The sequence below is a fragment of the Emys orbicularis genome, chromosome 19, assembly GCF_028017835.1.
Source record: "Emys orbicularis isolate rEmyOrb1 chromosome 19, rEmyOrb1.hap1, whole genome shotgun sequence".
NCBI lineage: Eukaryota > Metazoa > Chordata > Testudines > Emydidae > Emys > Emys orbicularis.
This window is the reverse complement of record NC_088701.1, coordinates 23,438,379-23,461,864: the sequence shown is the minus strand read 5'-3', so window position 1 is coordinate 23,461,864 and position 23,486 is coordinate 23,438,379. Positions and strand designations below refer to the sequence as shown.

At 47.2% G+C, this 23,486-nt stretch overlaps 1 protein-coding gene across 1 annotated transcript in view; it reads left to right on the top strand.

Annotated features, from left to right (window-relative positions):
• The window catches only part of SPATS2 (spermatogenesis associated serine rich 2), a 44,121-nt gene extending 21,697 nt beyond the window's left edge, over window positions 1-22,424 (top strand). Inside the window, exons 3-13 of the mRNA XM_065419362.1 lie at window positions 3,741-3,820; window positions 4,099-4,207; window positions 5,514-5,563; window positions 6,842-7,103; window positions 7,422-7,634; window positions 8,829-8,964; window positions 15,837-15,895; window positions 17,194-17,303; window positions 19,541-19,643; window positions 20,495-20,703; window positions 21,256-22,424. Of these exons, the coding sequence (XP_065275434.1) occupies window positions 3,741-3,820; window positions 4,099-4,207; window positions 5,514-5,563; window positions 6,842-7,103; window positions 7,422-7,634; window positions 8,829-8,964; window positions 15,837-15,895; window positions 17,194-17,303; window positions 19,541-19,643; window positions 20,495-20,703; window positions 21,256-21,597 (1,673 nt within the window). The 3' untranslated portion in view covers window positions 21,598-22,424. The remainder of the gene's footprint in view (window positions 1-3,740; window positions 3,821-4,098; window positions 4,208-5,513; window positions 5,564-6,841; window positions 7,104-7,421; window positions 7,635-8,828; window positions 8,965-15,836; window positions 15,896-17,193; window positions 17,304-19,540; window positions 19,644-20,494; window positions 20,704-21,255) is intronic.
• Window positions 22,425-23,486: the final 1,062 nt, after the last annotated feature.

Genomic DNA, 23,486 nt, shown 5'->3' with positions numbered 1-23,486 from the left:
TTATTTACATCTGTGCAACCTAACTTCAGTGGCCTTACATAGGTATTGCCTGAGGGCAGGAGCTGGCATGAAGTCTTTAGCTGGGAAATCACATAGTCTGGCTTCATGTGAGATAATGAGGTTTTTATAGAGAAAACCACTGTAATAAATACGTAGATCCCAAACTGCACGCAGTCTTCTAAATTAAGAGCAGTCTTATAATGAATTTGATACATAGAAAGCCACTGTAATCCTTCAAATTGAACTGCAAAGCATTTTAAGGAAAAAAGTTTAAGATCCCAAATTTCTAATATACTAGGTGCAAATGGGATTACAAATACATTGGCATTTAGAAATAGCCACTCTCCAGTTCCTTGCTGATTCCCCGGCAGTTTAATTTCACTCCAGCAAATATCCTCATGCCTAAAACAGATTAGGGAGTGCTAGACAAACACATTTTCTTGAATTTTATCTTCTGTTTATACCTTGCATTCATTAAATGTAACCTGATTTAAAGCAAGCGCTGAGAGTAAGCAGGTTAGACATAAGATCAGTGTATTGTAATCTGCTGTTCCAGGACTGTGCAGCATGAATTCTTGGGGGGTGGAGGTAAGGGGGACTTCTTTGCAAAGAAGAGTTTGAGCGGGAATTGGTAACATTGATTTTTATCATCAACCAGCTTTTTTCAGTGGTACGAACCATAAGACTGTTAAAGGTTTAACAGCAGGAAGTTAGTGGCTTTTGTCTCTGAGGCCTGGAAATCTGGGAAAGTTCGTTCGTGGAATGGGAAGAGAAACCGAGTGAGGCAGGATTTAACCATTCATCGGTATCCTTAATGAGCAGCTGCCCTTTCCATCAAATGTCGGTTCTGTCCCAGTACTTCCTCTGTTTTAAATGCTACATCAGTGTCTGAGAATTAGTGAAGTCAATGTGGTGTCTCAAAATCTAGTGAGAGTTGTTTAGAGAAGGTGAGGGAGAGGTTAAGTTAGCAACTTGGAATTCAGTTGAACTAAAACCTAGAGGCCAGTGACTGACTTGAGTCTAGGTCTTCTACCAGATTGTGCCTCACTCCTAAGTAGTGTTGCCCTTGTAAGGTCCAGCCAGCTAAGCTGTCTGGCTGTGGAGATCTGTCTGAGGCTTCGCAAAGGAAATCAGCAGCCTGCCAGTACAGTGTGCTCTGGGTCAGTCCTTGTAGGGGATGAACTGCACATGAGCAAATCTCTTCTTTGAAAGCTTGCTTCATGCTTAAAAGAAAAAAAGTCCCTGAAGATGCAAAGGTGGGGCTGGCTAGGGGAGGAAAGCATAGTCTCACTTGGTCTCCGTGAAGTCTGACTTCCTCCAGAGCCTCTACAGCTGACACTTGAGTTGAAATAAAGCGTGAGAGCACAGTTAATGTCACCAACAGCTGCTGCTGAGCTGTTTGTATTCTCTCTGAGACGATATGCGCTAAAATATAGACATGAACTATGCAGTCTGAAAGTGGAACAAATTGACAAAATTGCCTGTTCCCTGTCCCCAGAAGACTTGATACTTGGACCATTCAGACCACCACATGTAGGCTCACATACCAGCCACTCATAGGTACGTGTCTAGATAAAATGGCATGTTTTGCAGAGTCATGTGACCCTTAGAGGCTAGTGGGAGCCAAATCTAGTGGAGATGACAGTGCTTTAATGGACTGCCTGCAATAAAATCAGGTCCTTTGTAGCCAGCCCGAAGTCAACTTTGTCAAGCTGGAGTCAACAGCTGCAAACTTGTTTTTAGGTCTGCACTTTGAAGTGTCGGAGCTAGGGTAGAAGACATAAGAGTCCTGATGCAAAGTTTGTTTCCAGCACAGGGTGGAGAAGTGGAAATGTTTTCAGGATAGTTGATTGATTGAAGGGCAGAAAATAAGTGTTTAATTGGAAGTTATAGTAGCACTTAACAGTAGCTATTGATGTTTATCGAAGTGTCTGCAGTTTGTATTTCCAGGTAGGTGAAATTGCTAAATATAGAGCAAAGGCCATGGTGCTTGGGTTACTGGTTGTTCTTTATTATTGAGCCCAATAAAAGCACATTGTCCTAAGATTAGTACAGAAATACAAAAGATGCATTGGGCTGCTTGGATTAACTTAATTTAGTGCGTCCGACCAACTCTGTTGGTGGTTAAAGTTGCTGGCTTGCTGCTGTGATCTACAGTGCTTTTTTCTGTATTTCAGTTGGCCCGGCGCTGAAGAATGAATCAGAATTTCAATGACTTAAGGCTGTAATACAAACTGTAATTCACTACACGTTTAGTTAAAGATGTTGCCAACTGAAATAGTTTGCTTTTTTAACATGTTAGATCATTTTTATTTTATTTGGGGCAAGGCAGGGAGCAACCTTTGGCTTGACGCTTTGGACATTGAAAAGGGTTTATTTAGCAAAATTCATTTTATAAAAATGTTACCAAAGAACAACAGGTGCCAACTTACCTGATGTTGGAAGCCCATGTGCTTTGTCGCATGAAGAAAATGTACTGTTCATGCTAGCCAGTCCACAGGCAATTCTTAATTTGGCTGAGTGTTCCAGATGTTAGAGCTGGGCTTATTGGCGGCAGGATGGAGGTCCCTTCAGCACTGCTCCTGTTCGCAAGCTTCCATGAGGAGATTAAAATTGGCCTATCTGGGTTTGTGAGGACACAACTAACCAGCCAAGTCTATCTTCCCACTGACCTTATCACTTCGGTTCCCCTACCATGGCTTTTCATTCCAGACAGGATCATTTGGAGGCCCTTAGATTTGTCCCACTGACTCTTTGGTTGCAAGGTAGGGTCTAGTGTGCCAGATCGATCTGCTATTGCCTCCCGGTCTGAGGTTAGGCTATAATGTATCCGAGTCCGTGCTGCTATTCATCCTCATTGATTGCGTGATAGAATTAGCCAGTTAATATTGTATTTTTGCAGGTGATAAAGTAAGAGCGATCAGACTGGGTCAGACTAATGGTCCATCTAGCCCAGTATCTTGACCGTGGCCATTACCAGAGCTTTAAGAGAGTGTACAGAAGAGGGCAGTTGGAGTGATCCACCCCCTTTTCCTCTCCAGGCTTCATTTTGGCTAACAGCCACTGATGGACCTGTCCTTCATGAACTTACTCAGTTCTCTTCTAAACCCAGTTACATGTTTGGCCTTTACAACATCCCCATGCAACATGTTCCACTGGTTAATAGTGCGTTGTCTGAAAAAAGGTTGGTATGAAACCTGCTGTCTGTTAATTTAATCGGGTGACTCCTGGCTTTTGTATTGTGGAAAAGGGTAAATAACCCTTCCCTATTCACTTTTTCCACACCATTCATGATTTTACAGACCTCTGTGGTATCCCACCTTAGTCGTCTCTTTTCTTATCTGACCAGCCCTAATCTTTTTAGTCTCTCCTCACACAGAGGCCGTTCCATACCCTTGATCATCTCTGTTGCCCTCTTCTGAACCTTTTCCAGCTCCACTATATCCTTTTTGAGATGGGGTGACCAGAAGTGGATACAGTATTCCAGGTGTGGGCAGACCATGGATTTATATAGTGGCCTTATGATATCTTCTGTCTTATTTTCTATCCCTTTCCTAGTAGTCCCTAACATTCTGTTAGCCTTTTTCTTCACTGCTGCACATTCAGCAGAGACTTCAGAAAACTGCCTCCCGCTTTCTGCTGCCAGGCAAGCGTCTGAGCTAACCTGTTGCCGTAGGTTATTCTGAATGTCTCTTCCTGATGTCCACCATTCACAGCACAGCCTTTCGCTGTCTTTACAGAGCCAACAGGGTTCATTTTTGATGTGCAGTCCAACACCGTGATGGCACAAGGAGGAACCTTTGAAAACATGAAGGAGAAGGTAAGTGTTACTATGAGCAATTCTGTAGCTTTCCTTTGGCAGTGAAAGTGCATCTCTTAGCTATTAATTGAGACATGGGGAAAACATTCACTGACTAAAGTTTTGTTTTGACAGTTTTGCTCTCCAAGATGCATTGTCCTGGCCTATTAAAACCATATCCAAGCGATCCCATGTTCCATACAGGATAATACCCTTTGATGCAAGCTTAGCAGTTACAGTGATGGTACAAAGAAGGTAAGCAAGTGGCAAAGATGTGACTCCTTGTTCCTCTCTTCCAGATCAGTGCAGTGCGTGCGGTGGTCCCCAACAGGAGCAACAATGAAATCATCCTGGTGCTACAGCACTTTGATAACTGTGTGGATAGAACAGTGCAGGCCTTTATGGAAGGTAACGATCTCTAGTTTCGTCATCTGGGTAACTGGGCTTTAGCGACAATGTTTACTGCGGGTTTTGTTTAGAAATAGCACATCTTTTCAGCAGGCACTGTACAGCTTTCAGGAAAGGGCCATATGCTATTTTTATACAGTATGTATACTTTGTGACTGGAGACTCTCTCAGATCTTCTCTGCAAAGTATCCAAGTACGGACTCTTCCCAGATTGGCTTTCCTGGAAGACAATCCAAAGATGTTCCTCTCGGCCTTCCCATCATTTTATTCAGAATCCGCCCCATTAGGTTTTAAGAGAAAAAAAGACAGTTACTTTGTACCAAACAATACCTAATCCAGGAGATATCAAGTATTTAACCATTGCATTTCTTGCTCATGTGCAGAAGAAAAGGGATGTCTGCATCAACCTTGGGGTAGTTCTCTCCTCCCTTTTGAAACATGCTCATGTATCGGGATCAGGTGGCATATTGCATCTGATCGAGTTCCTACCTTGTAGGACAGGAGGTGTTCACCAATGAAACTTGTCTTTTTGCACTTCTTGTCTGTTTCTTGTACTAACCCTCACTCACCGCATGGTGCTTTGCCTCTGGCTAAGGGTACATATGGGTTGTGCAGCTACTCCTAATGCCTGGAACAACTTTATAGAATTGTCCTTGGGGAGGAGAGAGCCGTATAAACCCTCTGACCTGGACTGAAACCCTGTTTAGTCCAAGTTCCAACATTTGTCCCCATATCGAGTGGCACTGGTGGTGATACTGGGAAGCTGGAGTGTCTAAGGGAATTGCTTGTGTGACTTGTGGTTAGCCAGTGGGGTGAGACCAAAGTCTTCACTGTCTGGCTGGTTTGGTTTGCCTTAGAGGTGGAAAAACCCCAGCCTAGGGCTGTAACTGCCCTGTTTGAGCAATTTGTCCTGAATTGTCACTCTCAGTTGGGTCCCTCCAGAACCGCATCGTTACAGAGCCGTATAAACCCTCTGACCTGGACTGAATCCCTGTTTAGTCCAAGTTCCAACACGGCCAAAGTCTTTAGCATGGCAGTGCCGATAGGGGGGTTGTTACCTGGAAGCAGCCAGCACAGAACGTTATATGGGAGGAGTCATTCTGATCAGTGGGATATTCCCAAAGCAAAAACGAAACTGATCCTTTCATTTAATCAGCTAAGAGAATTGAAACGTAACTTCTTTACGTCATTAGCTGCAGGACACATTCCAGCTGGCTCTAGATATGAAGACTCCCTGGTTTTTGTATGGCATGAGTGTAAGAGAGTGTGAAGCATTTTCCAGTGCTTATCTTAAGTTTCATTTCAGGCAATGCCAGCGAAGTATTGAAAGAATGGACAATAACAGGCAAGAAAAAGGTAACCTTTAAAATGTGCTTTAACTTACTTTGCTAGGATCTATATCTCCCTGGCATTTTCTTCTTTAACGGCTCCAGGGCATGTTAGAGACCCAGCATCCTTTATAATTCCATGCTAAATCATGAAGAACAAGGAAAGAAACCACAGGGAAAATATAGATAGATATATTGCTGTGGGCAGAATTGCCTCACATGAGGTAGTCACCAGTCCGGCTAGTCTAACTTACAGCTGAGGTGAAATGCTTTATCTGATGACTTCCCAAGAAGGTTTGAACCCCTCCCCTCCCAAAACACCATAATGCACTTAGTTCAGTTCTACGGTGTAATATTGATGACACTGCCTTGCAGAATCACCATGAAAATTTACTACCTTGGCCACAAATTGTCCTCCCCTGCCCTTTGCCATGATGATGAAAACGCTGCTACATGCTGGTCTTCCTCCCTCCCATCCCCCCCCCCACGCTGGGGGAGAAGTTGTCATTCACTTTGCATGTGTTCAGCCTATTCTGTGTGTCCCGTCATGAACCCTTGGCGCTGAGCAGCCTCTGTTTCCTGCAGCCTCTGCTTTGATGCCCTTCTCCTTTGCAACACATGTTTTGCTCATTGACGGTTTTGCCTGCTAGTCTGTTCAGAGCCCTACACAAACAGTTAACTTAGGGGGGTTTCACTTATTTTTTCAGTGATTAATGCCATCATATCGAAGTACACTACAGTATAAGAATTTAAGCTATGATCATGCCAAACTACTCTCACTAAATAACCAACAAGCACTAAGGAGCAAAACAAAATACTATAGCTCTGATGAGCAAAAAGTGTAGGAGACGTGGGGGAAGCGAGAGGGTGTGTGTGAGGGGTCCCATCCAAGGGCTGATGGTGGGTAGAGCAGCCTCTAGAACGGTGTTGAGTCACTTCTTAGCGGCGGGTAGGTGTGGGCTGAGGCAGGAGATGTGGGATCACCTCCTGGGTCACCGCCACCCAGCAGGATTAACCGCGAGGAGGTAGACTGGAATGTCACTGCTGTGTAACTGATACGAAAGGCAGCGTTCATCTGGTAACGGGGGCATGGCTTCCCCCACGCACCGCTGCAGGGGATAGTGCACTCACACCTCATTAATACCAGGCTATCTCTTCTCATTGTTGAATAAATCCCTCCTGCGTTTATAGGATTGGCAGAAAAAGCGTTTAATTCAGCGATTCCTGGGCAGTAAGCACAAAATGAATTTTCCCTTCAGGAATTAAGCTTAACCTGTTTTTTGTGGGATGGGTATATAATCCTTAGAACAAAAAGAAGAAAACGAAACCCAAACCTCCAGTTGAAGCAAGCCCGGGCCTCCCAGATCCTGGTAAACTGGCATCCACTGAAGGGGAACAGTCTGCAGCTTCCTCTGAGAAGGGCGGGATTAATGGTTACCATGTCAATGGCTCGGCCAATGATACGGAGTCTGTGGACTCGCTCAGTGAAGGCTTGGATACGCTTTCAATAGATGCCAGAGAGTTAGAGGATTGTGAATCTGCCACAGCTGACATGCCCGATGGAACAGGTTAGACTTTCGAAAGTATTGTAGGAATTGAACAGCTCAGTAATTTGTCAAACAGCTATTTTCTCCCTTCTGTTGCTGCTGCCTTTCTCTGTGCCAGTTCTGAATACGGAGGGTTTTTAAACAGCATTAACTCTTTGGCTGTGTAAATACTCTCTTTGCTTTCCACTCTTTGGCAGTTGTCACAGAAAGAAGGGCTGCTCACCCTGTTGATTTAAGTTTTGGTGGGAAGGGGGTTGTTGAGGCTGGAATACTTTCTATGCTCCCTGTTTCAGCTTTCTTTGTTTGTTTGTTTCCCTGAACTCACTTGCTTTTCTACAGCAGCGTCTGAGCTAGACAGTGGAATAATGGACTTTGAGCCAAAGTCACCCGTAATGCACTCTTCCCAGAACCCTCCATCTGTCAGGCCGCAGCCAGAGCAGAGGAATGCCAGCAAGTCTCTGTCTAGGTCCACGGCAAGCAATCCGATGTCTGCTTCCTTGTCTCCAGCAATGCTGGAAGATGTTCCGGTTTCTTCTTCAAACAAGAAGTTAGGTAAGGCCTCGAGGACTTGCACGCGCTTGAGTTATAAAGCTGGTTACCTCCAGCAGGGGTCTGTGGCCACCTCTCTGGTTGTACTGCCCAAATGTAGCTGGTTGCTGGTGGATGGAGAGGCACACTAGCATCCTTTTTATTATCTGGTAACTGGTAGTGCACTCTCCTCTCTGCACAGCTGGAGTCTTGACAGCAGTTTAGCTGTAATGCCTGAAGCACCAAACCCATCTCTACAGCAGGGGTAGTAGATAAGCAGTCAGTCACGCTGCATGTGCTTAGCCTGTTTCTCTGTGTGCCCCATCATAGAGCCTTGAGCCTGTGTGCTCTTTCTCCTCCGTGAGAGTTTGTCTAGGAGCCAAAGCTTCCCAGAGACTCGGTTACAAGAAACGACAGCCTCTGGTTATTTTTCCTTCCTTCTGTTTTCTCCACCTCTGTTCTCTTGTCTCGTCAGCAGGAAGGACCTCTGAGACCCCAATTTTAAACGCCATCGTTATCCTCTGCTTTAGTGAGATAAGAACATCCGGCCCCTAGTGCTGGTAGTTCACCTTCTTGCTGTAATGAGGACCATAATGAGCCGTTGCTAATTTAGCTTGTCAGGGGGTGATGGCAGTCAGGGAGCTGCAGAGACGCACATAGGCATGGTGATCTGCTCTGTTGGAGATCTGAAGTGTAGAGACAAATTTTTGTAACAAATAGCCAAGCCTTTCATCTCTTTATCTTTCAGAGGAAATCGCTCTCTGCATGGATTTGATTTAGCTTCTAAAAGATTTCCCTTCCCCTGTAAACTTTATTCACAACTGGACAATTTTTCCATATGATTCAGTGCTTCTGCTTGCTATTCCTTGAGGTGGGCTTCCATTCAGTCGTCCCCAATCTGTAGCAAAGGAGCGACACACAAGAGATGCATTAGATTTCTCCTGTGTATGAAAAACCAGTGACACATCTGTGTTCTCAGCTGTAAGGAGGAGATTTCGTAAGCCCAGAAAAACTTCCACCTGTGGAAAACTCTGCAGCTGTCCAGACTAAATCCAATGTTTTTGTAACAGGAAAAGGCAGAGGGGAGTTTAAAGCCAAGCAGTCTGTGGTTTTGAAATGAACTGAAAGACTCCTTTATGATTTATCACAATCTGGAAGATTTTATAAGCTAACGTGCTTGGCTTTTTGTTGGTTTTTTTTATTATTTTCTGTCGATAGGTTCAAATATTGAAAAATCAGTGAAGGACCTCCAGCGTTGCACAGTCTCATTGGCACGGTATCGGGCTGTGGTTAAAGAGGAGATGGATGCCTCCATTAAGAAAATGAAGCATGCCTTTGCTGAACTGCAGAGTTGGTAAGTAGAATAGGAAGAGATCCAACCATTAGGAATTGGGATCAACAAACTGAGTAAATAGGAGACCTAATGTTTTACCTCATGGCTCGCTCATTTGTCTTTTCCCCTTGCCCCGAACACTGCACATCAACCGTGTTAAGGAATAAACATGAATTCTAGGGGCTGGCATCTGCAACACCTGTATCAGCCTAGGGCCTGCTGTACCTTAGTACACCTGCCCTCCCAGGCTACAGCCTTCATACGGCCCACGTTGGAGCCACTGTCCACGTGTGCCTTAGACCCACCCCAGCCGTATGCAAGGCTTCAGTCTGTCTGTTTTAAGCCATGACTCTCTGGTGCTGGAATTGACAATAGCAGCCCCCTGTCGGCACTACCCCGATGTCCAAGCCAACACACACACTCTGTTAATCCGAGGAAATTCACAGGCAAAATATTTAAGGTATTTATCTTAATCCTACCAATTATTGCAGGAAACGTGGTAAGAGAATTCTGTAGTTTTCTTCAAAAATATAAATGTTGGGGCTTGGTGGTAATTCCATGTGAAGGGCAGCGTGACGGGTGTGGAGGGAAGAAACCCAGTGGAAGAGAAGAAACGCACATGAGAGATCATCCCACACAACCTTAACTTTGCCCCCTCCCAGGCCAGCCTTCCACACTATGGAACTGCTAAACCTTGTATGTATCATAGCTATGTTATTGAAGGACTTAGTTTAAGATGATGCCCTTTTAAGCTGATAGTACCTATTACACTAGCTGTCTGTGCTGAGTCTGTCATAATTTTTTGAGGAATTGCCCTACCTGATGGTCCCAAATAGGGTCAGTTTTGGTGAAGAAATGTTAAAAACTCACTGGAGTGAGTAACGTTGTTTGACAGGCAGCTAAATATAACTCTTGTGATAAGGGATGAGAGTAGATTTCTGTGGCAGGCTTGCAGATGTGTTAAAACCTGTCTGGTGACTGAGCTGGCCATAAAGAAGGAGTGAAGGTTTTGCTGTAGTGATGTGAAGACATTTGTAACTCAGTTCAAATGCTGTAGTGGTGTGCGATCACCATGTCCTCAATCCTGTAAACATGCACGTGCTTAACTTTGCTACTGTGAGACATTCCATTGATTTCAATGGAACTACTCCCAGGAGCAAAATTAAGCACGTGTGTAAATGTTTGCAGGGATGGGGCCTGTATCAGCAAATGTGTCGATTCCATAAACTGTGATGTCGTCTAAAGACTGTAGTGTTTAAGGATGCCTTACAGATCTGCTTCAATTTGCGCCCAGCTGTGGAGCAGAATTAAGGCTGTTTGGGTGATGTTACCTTTGTTGCCAGGCTTTCTAATTGTTTGGGATGTCTTGGTGTAACCTTAACTTGGAATTTCTGGTCTTTCCAATATTTTGAGATAAGTGTATTCTCAAGAGATTTTCCCCTATAAATAACTGAGATATTTACAATCTTAACTCAGGTTAATGTTTTTATGGATGGGAATTAATACTATTGATTATTTATGACCTGTTCCCGTCGATTTTGTCTGTGGCAGGAGTTGAAGTAATATTAATTATTATTACTATGACCTCCTTCTGTCAGCAGCTTTATCCTCTGCCTCTCTGTATGGACAAAATCTCTGAAAAACCTCTCATTCGAATGGAAAGCTTTAAGTGTCTGGTTCTGTGTCAGTAATTCCTTGCCCTTTGGATTAGAGTCCATGAAACACTCGTGTCTTTTTTTCAGAAAGGGTAAAGATTCAAGTCCCGTTTAGCAGCATTGCTCCGATAAGCTCTGATTGCTGAGAGACAGAACCAGCACGAACCAGGAAACAGTTCCGTGAGGCAGGGATGTTGAGTACATGTCTGGAATGCAGCCAGTGGGAACCTCCTTCAGTAAATGCCAAATGAAGTGCCTCCCTGCTGGGAGGCTGTGTATGTAGGATTGATAAGCCACGGCTCTGCAGCCGGGTCAATTTAACTTTAGAGAGAAGACGACCTGCCCTTTCCCGAAAGTGACGCACTTGCCACTCAGTTGGGAAGTAGGTTTGTGCCTTCGAGTATCGTTTCAACGCCCTTTATGCTCCATGCTTCAAACAGTCAGTATGTTTGTTAACTCCTGTTGGCACAAAACAAGATCTTGGCACTAATGGTGCTCACTGAGCCATCTCTCCTGCTGGTTTTCGGCTGAAGAGTACTTGCCCCAATGCTAGATTAAAAAGCCGTCTGTTCTTTGGGGGCAGGGCGTTGATTGAAAGGCAAAGTTTGGACTCTTGACTTTAGAGGCCGTGCGGGTGGGCTGCAGAACAGCTGCTGGTGCTGTAGCCATCAAAGCTGTACTCAGACGACTGCCATTTGATTGGCTGTTTCATGCCCTCTTACACCCGACTCTTACAGTTTCTCACACCAAACATGAGGCGCTGACCTATGCTTGTAGCTGGACTTGCTCCAGTCCGTGAGGACTGACACTCTCCCCAGAACGTCAGGCCTGTCTCCGTGTGGAAATAGCCAAAGGCATCCTCATGCACTCAGAAGTTCTCTTCAGCCTGTGACGTTTCCACTGTTCAGCAGAGCGTTCTCCAACCTGGGCTCTGCTGAGGCGGTGATAAAGCAGTGAAGTGGGCTAGTCAGTCGGGGGCACTGCGTGGTGCTGTACTGAAGGACTGCAGTCTCCTCTGCTTCTCAGATCCCTCCCTCTGTCTTTGGGTTGGCGTTCAGGCTGGCAGTATTGCCTGGGGAACATATATAATGACCAGAATGCTTCACTACACGGTATGGGGAGAATGGCTTTGGGCACGAGGTGTTGAGCTTTGTGGGGTACGTGGTTCTAGTACTTTGGACATGCTGCACATTGGGCGCTGGATCCGGGAGTTCCACCTCAGCTTATCCATGTCACAGGCTGTAGGTTGCCTTCATTGTCTTGGGGAGGAGCTGCCAGGCAACCTCCAGTCTTTCAGGTACTTGTTCTATGTAAGCCTGAAATAAACCTGGCCCAACCCCCTTTGTGTGCATGTGCAAAGGCCAGCAGCTGTTTTACTTCACTAACGGGCAACATCTTGCAGGCGCTGTTGCCAGAGTTTGGATGCAGCTGAAGTCAGCCCTTCTAACGCTGGGTGAGATCACAACGGTGTGGTCAGCATTATTTCACCTTCCGGGTTTTCCCCTGAATTTCAGCAGCTGGCTGGGTTTTTTCCTCTCTCCTAAACCTGCTTTCTCAGGAGCTGCAATTCAGATCTCTGCTGTGAACTGGTCTCCCCTCCCCCCCACATAGATTTGCCCCTGAGGCAGAGCCATCAAAAAATGAATACTTGTTTCTGAAAGGGTCTGGCACAAGGAGCTTGTTTCACGCAGTCTGGGTTTTTCATTGGGTTTGGATCAGAGAGTCACTCACTCAGTGCGCGAACCTCAGGCAAAGCCACTTGACCTTTGTCCCTTAGTGAGCCCAGCTGTACAATTGCGTAAAGCTCCAGCTGAGCTTTGCTGGGTAAACAAAGCAAGCCTGAGTTTGCCCAGGCCACCCCGCCTGCTTTGGGTTTGCCCATCACCCGGTTTGGAGGCCTGGAGTGCTAAGCCAGGAATGCCTGATAGAAACAGGCGGCTGCTTTAGCACGGGTGAGGGGGGTGTGTGGAAGGAGGGTGCAGCACGGGGCTAGTTCTCTGGGGTGGTCACACGATGCACAGCAAGGCTACTTCTAACCCTGGAGATAGGCAAGGGTCGTTCAGGCCCCACACCCGCGGCTGGATAGTCATTGCTATGCTCTGTCGGGGAACCCTTCCTGGAGCACAGTGTGGGATAGCGTTAGCAGAGTGCAGTCATGGGGTACGGTCCCTTCCTGTCCCCTCACGCTCTGTACCACACGGTCTGACTGAACTGGTTCTGGTGTGGCTGGGAATTGTCAACCGGGCACGGTGAAATCGCTTCTGGAGCTTTTTAATTTTGTGCTTGTTCATTACTAGTAAATGTGGTGTTTGTATTCTGGTAGTGCCTGAGCACCCCAGCCAGGGTCAGGGTCCTATTGTACTGGGCACGGACACACTGTCTGCTCTGAATAGCTCACAGTCCTAGAAATGTAGGGCAGAAGAGGTCATCTAGTACATCCCTCCTGCACCGAGGCAGGACCAAGTAACCTTCGACCATCACTGACAGCTGTAACTTGTTCTTAAACACAGCCGGGATTCCACGCCTCCCTTGGAAGCCAATTCCAGTACCTAACTATCTGTCTAGTTAGAAAGTTTTTCCTAATATCTGACCTAAATCTCTCTTGTTACAGATTAAGCCCATTACCTCTTGTCCTACCTTCAGTGGACATGGAGCACAACTGATCACTGTCCTCTTTCTAACAGCCCTGAACATAGCTGAAGACTTCTCAGGTCTCACCCACCCCCACCCCTCAGTTTCCTTTACTCAAGACTAAACATACCTAGTTTTTTTTAACCGTTTCAGGTTTTTGGAGTCTTTTATCACAATTGAGCTTTCCTCTGGACTCTCTCCAGTGTGTCGTCAACACCAGGGGCAAGTAGCGTGGGACAGTTCCCTCCCGTGTCTTACATCCAACGCTCCTGTTAACGCAGCTCAGAACGTTAGCCTGGTTGGCTCCTCTTCAAATTGTGGTCCACTATCACCCCTAGATCCTTTTGTGCAGGACTTAATGTGCAGCCAGTTACTCCCCCCCCATTTTGTATTTGTGCATTTGGTTTTTTCCCTCCTAAGTGCAAAGTACTTCACTTGTCACTGTCGAATTTCATCTAATTAGGCAACACGGACGCAGTGATAAGTAAACAGAGAAGCACAAGGTGTGGTTCAGACAGAATTCTTAATAGAACTTGCCTCCCTCCCCTCTGAGACACGGGAGAGCACGAGCATTTCAGATGTACTGTGCTCGGTGCCCACTTCCAAATGGGCAGTAGAATAAAGACCCTCCCCGTTTGGTGCGAGTAAATCCTTCTCAATGAGGAGCACTAAGTTCTGATCCTCTGGGTACTATAACTGCAGAGATGCCCCTGTAGCCTGCTGTGATGTCACACCTAGAAGGCAGCGAGAAGCCGCCCTTTTGTATTGCGGAAATATCAGAAACTGTAATGAGCCTAAGTTAATGAATTGGCTGGTAAATGTATTCGTAACATGCTGGCTGCCCCGCTCGGTAACTTGGTGTGTCACAGGGTATGGACCGGTCAGTATGGACAAGTGAGGCGTAAGAGTGAGAATGAGTGCAGAGGGGGCCTTATAGAGGAGGGAGCAGAATGGAGACCTGAACCCCTCCCCATCTATATCTGAATCCAGACTGTGGGCATTGGCCTTTCCTCCTTTGCCTCCACAAAGTCTGAGTAAGGCAGGTTACTCAAGTGCCCTTCTCCACATGACCTGTTCCTTTGAGCAGCAGCTACGGGAAGTGCCTCCTTGTCTGCTCTTCGGTGGTTGAGCTGAGCAACCAAATGAGCGAACTGAAGAGCACTTACTCTAGTCTGAACCTGGTCCTCACCTGAAGTTCTAGCTAGAACTGCCAGTGCAGGCTGCCAGCTGAAGGTCTTGGGGAATTTTTAGTCTCCTAGCAACAGATACGCATCCAAGTCACAGTACAACTTACAGGCAAATGAGGGAGGGAGCTTCATTGTGATCCTCTTGGTTTCGCCTTTGCTGGAAAGTTGTTACAGTCACAAAGGGCTTTGGGGGGGTCATGCCGTGTACTTTGACATCTGTGGGCTGCTTTCTGTGTGTGCTGACAACTGGAGGCCAGAGTGGTGTCTTAGTTGTTAAAATCTTGAATGTCGTGTGTGTGTGTGTGTGTGAGAAATCCTGAGCTTGTCAATTCATTCGTAAGGTGTGTTCAGCTGTTAAAGTGCCTCTGTGATATGAGCAGAAGCATCAGCATTCAGCCTTTGTGGTTAGAGGAGAAAGTCCCTCCCCCCAGTGCCTGCTGCTTTGCCATAGCGAAGGCTGGAGAGTTGGTTTGAAGGGCTAGAGCATCAGAGCCAACTGTTAGCTTTGGGGCTTTGCTGGGATTTCTTAAGTCTTCTTTCTGTTGCTGCACAAAAGCCACGTTCGTACCTTCTCAGCAGCCTCTCAAAGGTCTTCCCTCAAGCCTGCCATGTGGCTAGCCAGAACAGAGGGAGTTTGCTTTTTAGCATTGTGTTTCATAACAAGCCCAGAGAACTTTGCCTGTGCGTCTGGCCCCGTCCCGGTGAGAGCGTGAACACAAATCACCTCTCTAATGAGGCTAGTTACCGACACCGTCCACATAGAATGAGATGGGGCAACGCGAGACTAAAAGTATGTCCCCTGCTCTGTCCTAGAGCTCAGCTCCTACTGACAAACGGTTCTGGAGGGAGTGTTACCTAGTGGTAAGGTCGGGGCCTTGGCCATCAAGACTTCTGGGTTCTGCTCTCGTGCTGCCCCGGACTCAGCCTGCGACTCGAGCAAGTCACTGCACCTCTGTGGCCTAGTTTCCTCATCTGTGAAAAGCGGGTTTTGCTGCTGCAGGTCTCCAGAGCCCAGCTTCGCGCAGCAGCTTCACCATTGTCGTACGGGGATTGCCCTGGCAACAAGCACAGTAATTTATATGGGCCAAAGTGAAATTGGGTTTTGTAGTGCTAAAAAAATTCACCCGGAGCCCTCCAACTTCCAGACCAAACAGTAACATGAGAACATTGAGGTGCGTGCTAGACTTCCCGTGTCTGCTCATTGGAACACCGGCTTTCTGCCGCCATCTGCTGGCCTGTTCTCTGCCGATTCTGACCAACATCTAACTGAAGAGCTTCCTGCTTCTGTACTGTATGCAGCTGGCCACGTAAAGGGAGGCCCCCCCCCAAAATCCTTTGGTAACTTGCTTTGAATTCTGGGTTGTTTGTGAACTCAGGCTCTTGATCAGACCTTTTGATTCCTGTCACCTTCTCTTCTTAGCCTCATGGACCGAGAGGTAGCGCTACTGGCCGAAATGGACAAAGTGAAAGCAGAAGCAAGTAAGACATGTTTTATTTTTTAAAAGTGGCTCATCTTAGAAGCTGGTGCTGTTCCACTCTACCAGCAAAGTTGAACAGACACTGCTCCAGTGAGAGCAGTGTGTGTAGTACATCTTCCAACTTCCATCGTTCCCAGGTAAACTAACTACACACACACACACGTTTAAAAGTTTCTCTCTACAGGTTAGAATGACATTTAGCTGTTAAAGGGACACAAATCAAAGTTGGTCACAAGCTACATTTGTTTTGTTAAGTTTGTTGGGCTTCAGCGCTGTAAAAATTCTAATTCCAATGGAAAGTTTCTTTTAAACAAACATCCCTTTGTAGTGGTTGCAATCTGACCATTGTGTAAGAGCATTTACAAGAATAAAGTGAAATTCACTAGCCTATTTTTAGGTTCCAATGAGAGAAATGAGTGACATAAATGGTGAACAGTCAAGTAGATATAAGATCCTTTCAATTTTAATAATCTGGGGTGTTACAAAGCTAAGGAAATATTTTTAACCAGATGAAGTAAATATTTATACCTTTCTTTATATAACCATTGTTTTTTGTACTTGGTCTTAATGTACCAGGTTTGTTTTGAATCTGGCTGAAACTTGCAGTGCCACCAAGACTTTACCTTATCTGGTACCAGATAAGGTATTGGTTAACTATTCTAACAAAAGGCAGAATATCTGGTTTGTGGTTGGGTATTAAACAATTTCTCCAGATCGTTGCTTTCTCTGTGATGCCCCAGTTCCAAAGGTGGTTTTGTGCTAGGAAGCAGAATCCCTGGCTGCACAGAAAGTGTAGGCTGAAGCTGAGGGCATAAATTCCTCTTGGATGTCCGCTATCTCAGTTCCTGGTATTGTAGTGCAGATCAGCTCAGCAGCTGCCCGTCAGTGCAGGCGGTCTGGGGTGATCAGGAAGGAAATTAAATTGGAAGAGAGACAGGCTCTGTTTTCGTGGGCGTGCCAGTTAAGATGTTGGTGCTGTTGACCCTCAGAAGTGCTTGGGATTTAATAGAAACAAAACCCAGATCTGTTCTTAAACTCACTTTCCAATGGCTTCCCTAGCAAGGCGCTCTGGTGGTCAGAAACCATTAAAATCTGGACAGTGTCGTTAACTTGGAGATTACAGAGTGGTATTGTGGTGGTGCTTGACTGGTCCATTTCTCGACCCTGCACCCTCCTGTGCTTAGCTGCTCGTTTGGGTGCTCAGTTAAACCTTGTGTACCAGTGAGATGCTTTGCAGACTGACTCTTCCTTCAGCATTAATTCTACATAAGCTTTGGTCTTCCTTTCGTTACTTTTCAGTGGAGATCCTGGTCAGCCGACAAAAGAAAGCTGGGGCACTAAAGAAGATGACTGATGTTGCCGTGCGCATGTCAGAGGAGCAGTTGGTAGAGCTTAGAGCTGACATAAAGGTGAACTTTTCTTCTCCTCCGTCCCATTACAACAGGCACTGGCATGAGAGCTCTGACTGCAGCGCATCCCCAGGCCTGTGTTTGGAATGAATGTCCTTTTGCATATACTGTAATCAAACGTTAGTTATGCCCAGTGAGTCAGGTAAGTGCTAGCTTCCGCTTACTGACACAGAAGTGAAGTGACCATTGAAGGACACAGAGATTTAAAATGGAGCCAAGGTGAATATTTGGGAGTTCTAAGCTCCAGTCCAGGGTATACATAAAATCACACTGCCCGTCTTATGCAGAAGTACATTCAGGGCAGCACCTGTGTCTGTAAATCTTCCATTTCTTTTCAGCGAGAAATAGTAGTTCCCAAAACACATTCACTCCTAGCGGTGCGCATGCACATTGTCCAGGACAGTGTAGTAAGCTTCAGTACACTTTGTCCTGCATTTCTTCTTACAGCATTTGGTTGGCAAAATACTGACTTCAGCAAACAAAGGGCCTTTTGGTCCTTAACACCACTTAGCTCAGTTCAGCTTTTAACCGTTTTGAATTGGCCCAGAACGGCTTCTGGTACCTCGTGAGCCTTGTCCATGTGGGTTTGCCTGGCAATCTCTTGCCAGGGCTCGCAACACAGTATGTGCTGACATAGGCTAGCTGCTGATGGTTTTGGGTTGGTGTCACTTCTACCAGTATCAGCAGGCACCTGACCGCTGAGTACCGTTGTATTCAGACAAATGCACTTATTTCTACCACCAGAGGTCAGTAAAATGTTATCTACAGGCTGAATTTTTGATACTAAACTGCTCAAGATAGTTAAGACCAAAGCAGACTGTGACGAACTTCAAAAAGATCTCACAAAACTAAGTGATTGGGCAACAAAATGGCAAATGAAATTTAATGTGGATAAATGTAAAGTAATGCACATTGGAAAAAATAACCCCAACTATACATACAATATGATGGGGGCTAATTTAGCTACAATAAGTCAGGAAAAAGATCTTGATGTCATCGTGGATAGTTCTCTGAAGATGTCCACGCAGTGTGCAGAGGCAGTCAAAAAAGCAAATAGGATGTTAGGAATCATTAAAAAGGGGATAGAGAATAAGACTGAAAATATATTATTGCCCTTATATAAATCGATGGTACGCCCACATCTCGAATACTGCGTACAGATGTGGTCTCCTCATCTCAAAACAGATATACTGGCACTAGAAAAGGTTCAGAAAAGGGCAACTAAAATGATTAGGGGTTTGGAACGGGTCCCATATGAGGAGAGATTAAAGAGGCTAGGACTCTTCAGCTTGGAAAAGAGGAGACTAAGGGGGGATATGAGAGAGGTCTATAAAATCATGAGTGATGTGAAGAAAGTGGATAAGGAAAAGTTATTTACTTATTCCCATAATACAAGAACTAGGGGTCACCAAATGAAATTAATAGGCAGCAGGTTTAAAACAAATACAAGGAAGTTCTTCTTCACACAGCGCACAGTCAATTTGTGGAACTCCTTGCCTGAGGAGGTTGTGAAGGCTAGGACTATAACAGCGTTTAAAAGAGAACTGGATAAATTCATGGAGGTTAAGTCCATTAATGGCTATTAGCCAGGATGGGTAAGGAATGGTGTCCCTAGCCTCTGTTTGTCAGAGGATGGAGATGTATGGCAGGAGAGAGATCACTTGATCATTGCCTGTTAGGTTCACTCCCTCTGGGGCCCCTGGCATCGGCCACTGTCGGTAGACAGGACACTGGGCTGGATGGACCCTTGGTCTGACCCGGTACAGCCGTTCTTATGTTCTTAATTAAAACCCAGATCACCGGGTCCACTGTGTTCTCCCAGCAACAGTCCGTCCTAGACCAGCTTTGTTTTCCCCCATTGGACTATTGCTGCTGATCGCATCCAGAGCAGATTCGCGAGCCACCCTGATTTCCGTAGGGCGGAGAGCAGCAGATTGAGCGGCTCTGAGATTGAGTTACCTGGAAATGTTAACTTCTGGCGGGAGGCTGCAGACACTTGTTTGGTTGCACATGTGTAGGTGGAACTGGTGCAACAGAGCCCATGCTACTCCAGCGTGACTCGTGGCGTTAACTGTAAGCTTTCTTGGCAAGGCTCTCCGAGCCGTGCCTGACCTGAGGCACTGTTACCAGGCGAGGGAAAAGGCTCTGATCTCAACTTCCCCTCTTACGCGCCGGTTTGTCACCAGGCATTAGCATAAAGATTGTGTTAACTTGCAAGCGTTTTCTTTCCCATCAAGCACTTTGTCAGTGAACGCAAATATGATGAAGACCTGGGCAGAGTGGCACGATTCACCTGTGACCTGGACGCAGTAAAGAAGAGCATCAGCTCGTTTGGGCAAGGTGAGCTGGTCTGAGGCTGCAGGTGAGGGGTGCCTGGCCGAGAGCGGGCAGCTATGGACAGGGACAGGTCCTGTTGCAGAGGAGAGAGTTCAGAGGGGCCCCTGGATTTAAACCAGGGGCCAGTGGTAGAGCGTTGTCGGGGCGGGCTCTGCTCTGGAAGAAGCTTCCCCTCTGTTCAGAATAGCCGGCGTCTGTGGCGCTTCTGCATGCTGCAAAGGCCCTGTCTCTTCACCCAGAGCTTTGGGGCAAGCCCAGATTGGTGGTGGGGATGGGGAGGGTAGCAGTCTGCCGGCCGTCTCATGTTTATGTTTCATTTATGGTGCGAGAGCATCTTTGGCAGGGGCCCCTTGTAGCCGTATGTATAAATGTGAATACATGAAGAGCATTGACAATGTGGTGTATTACCAGAGTCTGTCCAGATCCTATTTAAACCCCACAAAAGCTCTTCAAAGGCTGGTCAGTTCTCTCAGGCCCTTAAAAGTCATGCAGGAGCTAAGTGTTCTCCTTCATCAGGAATTTGCTTAGTTTGGGGAAGGAGGGACACGTGTAGTGATGAAAACGGGACAGGATCCTGTCGGCTTTCGCTGGAATGTGCGGTGCGTTCCGGGTCCAGTGCCAGTCAGGGCCCTTTCCCGGGGCGTTGTAACGCCGAGGTGCTGACCCCGGCCAGCCGAGCTTTAGCACAGATCGTAGGCTGGTCAGCAGGTGAGGAGGTAGTGTCCGCTCTTCCCTTCATGTCATGGAGTGAACAGCGCTGTCGCCCACAGTAGGTGAGATTCAGGGGGCATGTGTGTGCGTGTGGAGGGGCGTGCAATTCCTTTACGCCATCCTTCATTGTGTTTCCATTTCAGTTTCCCATCCAAAGAACAGTTACTCATCCAGATCACGCTGCAGCTCCGTCACGTCCGTGTCCTTGAGCACCAGTGATCCCTCCACCCCGGAGTGTGCCTCTGCTCCCAGCCTTCCCACAGCAAGCAGGAAGCCCCCGTCCTCGGCAGAAACACCTGCAGCTGGAGCCGGAGCCAGCGCCGGCAGCCGTCCATGCCAGCCTCACCGAGAGGTAAGTGACAACTTCACAAGAGAAGCCTTTAAATACGGCATGGAGCTCAACCCCAGCTCGGGGCCGTTTCCTCTATATCTAATGGGTCCCTCCTGCCAAGTGCCTTGTCTGAGGGCAATTGTCGTGCCTGGTGCAGACTGGGCAGTGGCAGTGTGCCCTGCTCACAAGACAAGAGGGCACAATAAAAGTCCAGGGCATCACAGCATGGCTGGAGGAACCTTGGCTTTTCTCAGAGAGCAGCACCCCCTACTTCTGCAATGGCAGCTGTCGGTATGAAGTCAGCCACAGCTGCATGCTGCAACATCTCCTGGGGAGGAGCACGTCTCACCCACTACAACACCCGCCTGTCTTCTGAGACAATCCCCTGAGGTGCCACTGGTCTAGGGGGCTTCCAGGGTGGCTGGAGAGGAGACAGTAATCAGCTTTAGGATCATCCAGGGCCTTGGCACGAGTGGTTCATAGATCTCTGCTGCATGTAGCTCGCTCTTTGCAGCTGCCGGCTCTGCTAGTCTCCTCTCTCCAGTCCCTTGCCAGCCCTTCTTTCTGTTTCAGGCCTTCCAGGGTAACAGGAGACAAGGCCAGGGCTACCGGCCCCAAGGCCAGCGCCATAACGGCCCCTCCAATCCAGGAAGACACGACAGTACGAACCGGTACAGAAATGGGCCTTGGTATCAGTCCAGTTCCAGGTCTCAGAATTCCCAGTTCCGATCTCCAGGGATTGCTACTGACCCTGGCCAGACTCATTCCACGGGAACCAGTGGAGCTGGTGCTGCCTCCCTGGCGAGCCAGCCCATCCCCTCAGCACAGGTGCATCCAGGCGCACCCAGCACAGACACCGAGGGGCTCCCACAACGTAAGCCAAGGTCAAGCCAGCCTGAAGAGGCAAATTCCTGAGAGGATCCAGATCTCCATTCCCTCCAGAGATTCGGCTTGATAACTGGACTGTAGGAAACTCCTAGCTAGAGCTATTAACAAAGGAATGTTTACACTCCTCTCTTGTGCCACGTTTTTCTCTCCTCCCTTGTGCGTTTTTCCTTCATTTTCTTCTCTTTGTGGAAGCTACTTAATGCGTCTCCATACGCGCTACTGCCATGTGACCGGTTCATGCTTTACTGGGAACGCACCTTGCAGCTGCCAGATCTGCGGCTTCCCCTGGGAACTCCACGGATCTCCATGGCTCCATTTCCTTCAGAGTTATCCAGGGAACCCCAGGCAGAATCCGAGCCAAAAATAACCTTCCAGTTATGGTCCTTGGTGAGCCAACCTGTGGGCAGAGCCCCACCCCCCAGCCAGCTCTCACAGGTAACCGCACTCGGCTCATGCTGGCAATGACGAGGGTCGCTGTGAAATGTGAGTGCTGGGCTTTAACTAGGGTAGTTGGTCAGACCGGAGGGAGCCAGATCGAATCTGAATCCCAGCAGTAGCCCAGGCTGAAACTGGTCACCCGAGTCCCAAGCCCTTGTTATCGGGACCCTTCAGTGGAGCCAAGCAGCAGGTGTGAAGGCCCAGCATATTTCCTGTATACATTTAGATATTCCCTATTTTTAATGTTTGGGGAGGGGGAGGTGTCTTTATTTTATTCACCCCCTGCCCATCCCTACCCCATCTTGTCCCTAAACTAAATTTATAACCATAACAATTAGCAGTGCTAATCCTAGGTAACACCAGTCAGAGATTGCTCCTGGCATTCTTGGTAGTTGTACAAATAAAGACGATGCTGACGATGGACACGTTGAACTGTTGTTGTTTTGTGCTTTCCTGTTCAGTTGCTCCCGAGCTCGGAAAGGATGGGATAAGGAGCTTTCGCTTCTGGGGTGAGTGGTGAGGACTGAAAGCAGGTCTCTGACCGCGTGTTCTCAGGCTTAGGCAGAATGAGTTGGAGAAACTGATGTGGCTGAAATTCCACATGGGTGATTCTGTAGCGGCCTGTTTGTAGGGACAGTAGAAACCCCCCTGGCTCTGCAATGACTGCAGCATAATCCCCCAGCGGGCATGTCTGCCAGGCATTGCACCATCCCAGCGCTGGCTGGGGTCGTTAGCAGGTCTGAGGTGAAGTGCCTAGAACTTAATCAAGACTGAAAATGCCTCATCCCTCACCTGTTCGTGACAAGATCTGAGCTGTGGCATTGCAGATCAGCCAGCGAATGGGAACTTCCGGCTGGAGAGCTCGGCTGGGTCGGAGGAGGCTGGGCATGGTGGAAAGAGGAATAGTTTGACTCTTGAAATGGGGACCTCATGTGGAGTCCACATCGGGGTACCTCGACAGCCCCTCCCAAAAGGGAGATGCTGATAGCAGCAAAGTCTCTCTGTGCAAATTGGTGCATGAATTACGGCATTGTGGTTGGGATTGCACCAGAGGAAGTGATTTTCTTCCAAGTCCTTATTTCTGGGCGTCTAGAACATCCTCAGACATTCCTGTGGTGGTGGAATTTCTTATGCCTGGCCATTAAGTCCTTTCAGGGTTTTGAGTCTGGCAAATAGTTTTATTAAATAAGCCCCCTACTTCTGAGCTTTAAATGTTCCGGCGGCATTTGAGAGCGGAGAACGTGGATGGCTTCCGGCTAGTCAGTGCGCCGTCACTTGGTGACGTTTGAAAGCGTGTCGTTAAAAAACCCAGGTAAATGTCTGTAAATGTAACATAGGTGCAGCCCTTTGCCATGCCTCAAGCTGCTCAGAGGAGAGCCTAGATTTGCATTGTCTACACATGTTTAAAAATGTGCCTTTTTTCCTGGTGTAGACATGGCCTCTTGGCTTGACCTCTGCAGCCTTCTCCACCCAAAGGC